The following is a 7,864-nucleotide window of genomic DNA, read 5'->3' as shown; positions in this document are numbered from 1 at the left end:
AAAAAGAACAAAACTGGAGGCATCGTGCTACCTGACTTCAAACTATGCTACAAGGCTATTGTAACCAAAAGAGCATGGTACTGGTTCCAAAACAGAGATATAGACCAATGGAACAGGGCAGAGGCCTCAGAAATGACACCATACATCTACAAGCATCTGATCCTTGACAAACCTGACAAAAACAAGAAATAGGATTCCCTATTTAATAAATGGTGCTGGGAAAACTGGCTAGCCATATGTGGAAAGTTGTAACTGGATCCCTTCCTTACACCTTATACAAAAGTTAATTCAAGACGGATTAAAGACTTAATCTTTTTATGGTTAGACCTAAAACCATAAAAACCCTAGAAGAAAACCTAGGCGATACCATTCAGGATATAGGCATGGGCAAGGACTTCATCACTAAAACACCAAAAGCAATGGCAACAAAAGCCAAAGTAGACAAATGGGATCTAATTAAACTAAAGAGTTTCTGCACAGCAAGAGAAACTACCATTGGAGTGAACAGGCAACCTACAAAATGGGAGAAAATGTTTGCAATCTACCCATCTGACAAAGGGCTAATATCCAGAATCTACAAAAAAACTTAAACAAATTTAGAAGAAAAAAAACAAACAATCCCATCAAAAAGTGGGCAAAGGATATGAACAGGCACTTCTGAAAAGAAGACATCCATGCAGCCAACAGACACATGAGGAAATGTTCATTATCACTGGTCATCAAGGAAATGCAAATCAAAGCCACAATGAGATACCATCTCATACCAGTTAGAATGGCAATCATTAAAAAGTCAGGAAACAACAGGTGCTGGAGAGGATGTGGAGAAATAGGAACAGTTTTACACTGTTGGTGGGAATGTAAACTAGTTCAACCATTGTGGAAGACAGTGTGGCGATTCCTCAAGGATCTAGAGCTAGAAATACCATTTGACCCAGCAATCCCCATTACTGTGTATATACCCAAAGGGTTATAAATCATGCTACTATAAAGACACACACNCTACGCGCACCGGAAGACGGAGGTCCTCTTTCCTTGCCTAACGCAGCCATGGCTCGTGGTCCCAAGAAGCATCTGAAGCGGGTAGCAGCTCCAAAGCATTGGATGCTGGATAAATTGACCGGTGTGTTTGCTCCTCGTCCATCCACCGGTCCCCACAAGTTGAGAGAGTGTCTCCCCCTCATCATTTTCCTAAGGAACAGACTTAAGTATGCCCTGACAGGAGATGAAGTAAAGAAGATTTGCATGCAGCGGTTCATTAAGATCGATGGCAAGGTCCGAACTGATATAACCTACCCTGCTGGATTCATGGATGTCATCAGCATTGACAAGACGGGAGAGAACTTCCGTCTGATCTATGACACCAAGGGTCGCTTTGCTGTACATCGTATTACACCTGAGGAGGCCAAGTACAAGTTATGCAAAGTGAGAAAGATCTTTGTGGGCACAAAAGGAATCCCTCATCTGGTGACTCATGATGCCCGCACCATCCGCTACCCCGATCCCCTCATCAAGGTGAATGATACCATTCAGATTGATTTGGAGACTGGCAAGATTACTGATTTCATCAAGTTCGACACTGGTAACCTGTGTATGGTGACTGGAGGTGCTAACCTGGGAAGAATTGGTGTGATCACCAACAGAGAGAGGCATCCTGGATCTTTTGATGTGGTTCACGTGAAAGATGCCAATGGCAACAGCTTTGCCACTCGACTTTCCAACATTTTTGTTATTGGCAAGGGCAACAAACCATGGATTTCTCTTCCCCGAGGAAAGGGTATCCGCCTCACCATTGCTGAAGAGAGAGACAAAAGACTGGCGGCCAAACAGAGCAGTGGGTGAAATGGGCCCCTGGGTGCCTTGTCAGACCTTTGTACGTAATTAAAATATTGTGGCAGGATTAAAAAAAAAAAAAAAAAAAAAAAAAAAAAAAGAAAATGTGGCACATATACACCATGGAATACTATGCAGCCATTAAAAAGGGTGAGTTCATGTCCTTTGCAGGGACATGGATGCAGCTGGACGCCATCATTCTGAGCAAACTGTCGCAAGGACAGAAAACTAAACACTGCATGTGGGAATTTGCAGTGGGAATTGCTCACTCATAGGTGGGAATTGAACAATGAGAACACTTGGACATTGGGCGGGGAGCATCACCCACCAGGGCCTGTCATATGTATATATATATATATGAAAGAAAGGCAAAGACTCAAAGACTCAAGCATTTATCCTGAATTTCTTAAAGGGACACAATGTAATCAGAGTTGATGAGGTGAAGTTTCATTTCATAACATTTTCTGGCTTAGCAATGAAAAAAAATGATAGAATTAGAATATCATCATTTTATCACCCATAATGAAATAATGGATTAGTTAACATCACAGTTAACACCAGCTTTTAGCAAATTTAAGTGGAAGAAAAACACGTTAAACATTACCATAGAAATGCAATCAGCAAAATTTTTCCAACAATAAATAGCAGAAAAGTGGGGAGGCAGATCATTTAAAATTTAAAAGAGCCTTAGAAGATATAATCAAACATCACAATATCTGTTTTGTTTTAAATTCTGATTTTAGAGAACCAACATAGATAGACAGACAGGTATAGGTAGGTAGGTAGGTAGGTAGGTAGGTAGGTAGATAGATAGATAGATAGATAGATAGATAGATAGATAGATAGATAATTAAGGACATTTAAGCATTGACTGATATTTAATAAAATAGGAAATTACTATTTTGATTTTTTTGGACTGTGATAATTAAATTGTGGTGATTTGATTTTTAAGAGCCATTATCTTTTAGTCATTTTAATAAAATAGTTACAAATGAAGTGATATGAAGACTTCAAAATAATTTCCTGATGGCAGTGGGGCTGGGAGAGCATAGACCGGGATATAAATGAACAAGATTGGCCATGAGTTGATATTTATTAAAGCTGAGTAAATGGGTGCATTTGAGTTCATTATACTATTATGGCCACTTGGCATATATTACACATTTTTTATAATAAGACTTTTTTAAACATTTAGAACATATATTTATTTTCTTTTTCTATTCATAAATATATGCATGTAGGTATATATTCTCTACATGACAGACATTCTTTTATTTATTTATTTTTTAATAGTCTACATTTTTCTATGTTATTAAACACAACATGACATAATGACAGTTTATGAACGTGTCATAATTCTTGGACATTTAAATTATTTCCAGGTTTTCAGTGTTATGAAGAGGACTGCTCCAATCACCATGATAGATAAATCTTTGTGCAGATCCCTGTTTATTTTATTAAGAAAATTTTCTAGAAATATGATTGCTGGATATGATATGCACCAATTTCTAGTATTTTTATACTGACTGCCAAAATACCCTTCACAAAGTCTCCACATTGTTAATGGCTATTTCAAAGTGGACTCTCATCAATATAGGTTGCATATTTTTTCATTTTGCCATTTTGATAGGCAGACATGGATGGCTCATTTTTACTTATACACATTTCCTATGGCTTATGGTCACAGGCCTAAATGGAGAACAATCAGGACTCCAAACCTGGAATCTTCAAAGCCAATTTAGGACTGAACGCATAGTTTTAAAGAAAAGTTCCATATTTCATATGGATCATCACTGAAATCCCAGTCTCCTGATACGAGGCATTTTGCCACTTTCACATTTGTAAGAATATATGTCTTTGTATGTAATATTCCTGATAATGGTCTGTACCCAAATAAAATTAATTGATGTAATTTCTGAAATCCTGTTTTCAAAAAGTACCAAACTAAAAAGATAAATGCATGGAAAAGCAACACAATTCATTAATTTATCTTATTGACTCCTCCATACATTTATTGCCCATACATGTTATGTATCCTTCTTAGTATTAATATGTTTAAAAATATCAATAGCAGTAGTCTCCTTCTCTCTGGTGATGCGTGCCCTCCAATGACGGAGCTGTTTACTTTCCTTTGATCTTCACATATCCTAAACCTTCTTTTTCTAAAAGCAAAGACTTTGATGTTCCCCCAACACAAGTCCAGGTCAAATCTTCTTTGCCAGGCAGTTCCTGGGGATAATCAGGGCAAGTCCGGTCTTCCCTGCCTTGCAGCTGTCTCTGCTTTTGTCTCACAGCTCACAGTTCACAGCTCACAGCTCACACCCCCACTCCCCTGCCCCTGGTGGCTGCTTGCCTAGAAAGATGGAGAGTTATCTGCCTGGTGCTGCCTGGCTTCGTGGCTGTCCTTTCTCCCATCCCCATCCTGCTTCTGTCCACAAAGTGTGCTGCTGTGCGCAGACGCTGACGTGACCTGGTCAGTCCATCTTGAGAGCACCACCCCTAGGGTCTCTATGTTTCTTACAACTGCCTACTTTAATGCTTATGTAAAAAGTCCCGCAGAAGCGAAGTGTGCTTGTGTGGCCTTGGGAAGACACCTGGACTTTTCCTCTTATTTGGGATGAGCAATTGATCACACTGTGAATAAGAAAACCCCACTGGATTATTTTAGATGACTTGATTAAGAAAGTTTGAATGATTCCCCTATAATCCTTTCAGTCACTGAAATTCTGAACATTATTACCTTATTCCACCTTGTAAATGTTACTGATTTCCATAAGAGCAACATGAATCCAACAGAGGGGACTTCCTTTCCCAAATGCACCATCCTCCTGCTTTCCTGCTCTTTGAGATCTGTTTGGAGCAGTTCTATCTGCAGGGATTTAAGAACTCAAATTCAAGATGATCCTAAATGCAGATTGTAGAGCAAGCAAAAAACAATAATTAAAAAGTGAAATATGAACTTTCTCATTCTTCCGAAGTACAGAGCACCTCCATGCCAGAAGTTTACCTTTCACTCGAGGCCTTTGCAGCTTCTGTTGATTTTCCCTAGCCTAGAGCTACCCCTTCTTCAACGTATTAATGTATTAATTTCTTTTCCATTTAAAGTCCATTTCAGAGAAGTCGTTCCAGACTCTACTTTTAGCCGACCCACTGTGTTCTGGATTTTCAGTGCCCTGCCTTACCTAATTTATGATTGTTAGTAGACAAGCTTAACCTGTGTCAACTGAAAGCTCCCTGCAGGCAAGATTGGGGTCATCTTGTTCAGTTCTATGTCCAGCACCTGCCCCTCCTGTTCACGGATAGTAGAGTTTCGTGACATTTTGCTGAAGCAAACCGAGTTAAATTCTCCATCCCAAATACCCATCAAATCTTCTCTGCATCCTTGTTTCCCAGTCATCAAGGTATCTGAACAGAGAGGTCCTGCCTTCCTACCACACATCTTGGAGCCAGCAGCACACTGGCCTCAGTGGGCAGTTCCCCCGGCCTCTCCAAACATCACATACTGAGCGGAGGCAGGGTGCTCGGAACCTGTGGGTCTGGACAGGTTCACACCTTGCTTTCCAGAACCCCCACATGGGCACACACTGCCCTCCTGCACAGGATGGATGAGATGGGAGGGAACTCCTGGGGCTTGAGGCCAGCCGTTTGCTGTTGCTGCCATGGCTGTCTCTGTGCTGATCTCTCAGAACCACCAGCTCTGACCCACCTAGTCTTGAGGCCACTCTTTTGAGAAGTGCATGTGAATCCCAAATCTGATATAAATATGGTATATAGTCATGGAATCCTAGACTCTGACCTAAAGGAGGGTAGAGATTTTATCTTCTCCTTCTCTGTAACCTCTCATAGCACCTCCCGAATGACTACAAGTACTGTCATTGTTTAATTAATATTTGAAAAATAATGGACAAAGTGATCCAAAACTTTTTTACCTTTTGCCATTTGTGATGAAACGATTTACTGAAATCAGGCAAATCTTGCGGAAACTACTTTTTTTTAATGGTTTCCATTTGTTTCCTTCACCAATAAACAGATTAACTAATAACTACGGACACTGAGTGTGATTCCATCACCCCGTAAGACTTCCTGGTGCCTTAGGTGAAAACAAGCTCTTTCAATGCTGTGTGGCCATTCCCAGGAGTTTATGAACTCTGCCTGTTATAGCATATGGGTTGAGTGTTACATACATGATCCTCATTACTCGTGGATTCTGTATTTGTGAATTTGCCTACTCACCAAAGTTTATTTGTAAACGCCCAAATAAATACTCTTGGTACTTTTGTAGTTCTTCATGGCGAAAAAGAAAGGAGCCAACACTTGGAGACCCCCAGCCTGCACGTTCCCTGCTGTGGTGCACAGGGGCTCAGCCTCCCTGTTTCAAGCCCATGCTGTGAACCGGTGTCCTTGCCATGGTCTACTGGGTGCCTTGTGTTTCACATTTTCAAGTTTTTGTTGGTGATTTCTCTGTTTAAAATGGCCTCTGTACACTGTGCTGAATTGCTACCGAATGTTCGGAAGAGCAAGGAGGCTGCGATGCATCTCACAGAGAGAACCGGCTCGTGAGGTGAACTGTGCCAGGGCGTGAGTGACAGTGCTGTTCGGTGTGGTCCAGGGCTAATGAGCCAGCAACATAAACTAAGTGAGGTGTCTTTAAACAGACACACACATAAAACCAGCTTATGTATTGATCAGTTGATAAAAACGTGACCAGAGGCTCACAGAAACCTAACCCTGTACTTACCCGGGAGCAAAGCTTCAGTGTCCACTAGCTCTGCCTTTGCCTGACTCTGTAGAATGCAACTACTGTGAATAACAAGAATGAATTGGGCCTCATGTTTGACTCTCCCATTCCCACAACTGCTTTAGAGTATTTGTATTTGTTCCTAGATTCAAATGACTTTCCTGGGACAACCAAGATAAATTCATAGCAGCTGTTATCCAACCTGGAGGGGCAAGACCTTGAGCCTGAACTGCCCTGGCGTGGAGTCAGAGAAGAAGCTGTCACTGACTCAGTGGCACTCTCCACCAAGCCCTGTGTGGAGGAACCACGTGTGCAATACTCCCCACGTACTCACAAAGACCTTATATGGTGGAAACCTCTCTCCCGTTGACCTGTGTTTGTAAACACCAAAGCTTTGCAGGGTGTGCTAACTTGTCTGGTTTGACACAGTGAGGAAGAATCAAAGTTGGATTTTAAACCCTGATCTGTGTGACTTCAAAGCCTACCACCCTAAACCACCCATACTCCTCTCCAAGAGCTAAAGAATTAGAGCAATTTTTCTCTTGGGAATATTACCACCACCATGCCACCAGCTCCAACTTGAAAAACTAGAAACATTTCATATAGTTATCATTTCAACCATTTTCAGCTTGCTTAATGGCTTGAAGCCTGTTAAGGTTTTATGTGGTGTGTGTGTGTGTGTGAAAGAGAGAGAGAGAGAGACAGAGGCAGACACGGAAAATGACAGATGTTTTCTCCTTTCCTTCTCACTTTCTCGGCTTTCATTTTTATCCTCATTTATTTTTAAAATGTATACAAATTGTCCACATTTATTTTCTCTCAGATTTTGGGTACCGAATAAGCCAAGAGGGCATACTCCTCACTGGGCCACCTCACATTCAGACTCGGGTTGATAGGAATTCATGTGACACTCTCTCCACAGGTCCCCAAACATGTGGTTCTTTAATAAAGTTAGCCCTAGGTGGACCACTCTTGGGTTTTTCTTGTTCTGAACATCCTCCTGCCCCCTGCGAAGCTCTCTTTACTTCAGTCCAAAAGCATGGAGTAAATATCCAGCAAGGTTTAATTATTAAAACAGGAACAATAAAATCGAGACTTTTCCCTGCAACACTGAAGACGTAATTGAAACCAACTGTGCCCTAGAAGCTTAGGTAACTTTCACAATGCATTCCTTATATTATGTGTAGAAAGAAAACTTTTTGTCTTTTATCTTTTTTCAAAGGCAGAGAGAGAAAAAAGATATCATGCTCACAAAATCAACTTCTGTGAGTGGGGTACTTCATGTTTTTATGGTTG

At 41.0% G+C, this 7,864-nt stretch overlaps 1 protein-coding gene across 1 annotated transcript; it reads left to right on the top strand.

Moving 5' to 3' along the window:
• The first annotated feature begins 1,005 nt into the window (after positions 1–1,005).
• LOC108527053 (40S ribosomal protein S4, X isoform) lies at positions 1,006–1,908 on the top strand. The gene has a single exon (XM_017868191.1). It carries the CDS (start codon positions 1,048–1,050, stop codon positions 1,837–1,839), a length of 792 nt encoding a protein of 263 aa, XP_017723680.1. The 5' UTR covers positions 1,006–1,047; the 3' UTR covers positions 1,840–1,908.
• Positions 1,909–7,864: the final 5,956 nt, after the last annotated feature.

Source organism: Rhinopithecus bieti, unplaced genomic scaffold (assembly GCF_001698545.2).
Source record: "Rhinopithecus bieti isolate Rb0 unplaced genomic scaffold, ASM169854v2 scaffold_3734, whole genome shotgun sequence".
NCBI classification, from domain to species: Eukaryota; Metazoa; Chordata; class Mammalia; order Primates; family Cercopithecidae; genus Rhinopithecus; species Rhinopithecus bieti.
Note: the sequence above shows the minus strand (reverse complement) of the source record. Positions and strands in the feature narration are given on the sequence as shown.

Bases quoted from the DNA above. Each gene is read 5' to 3' on its own strand.
- LOC108527053 (XM_017868191.1), top strand. From the start codon at position 1,048: ATGGCTCGTGGTCCCAAGAAGCATCTGAAGCGGGTAGCAGCTCCAAAG.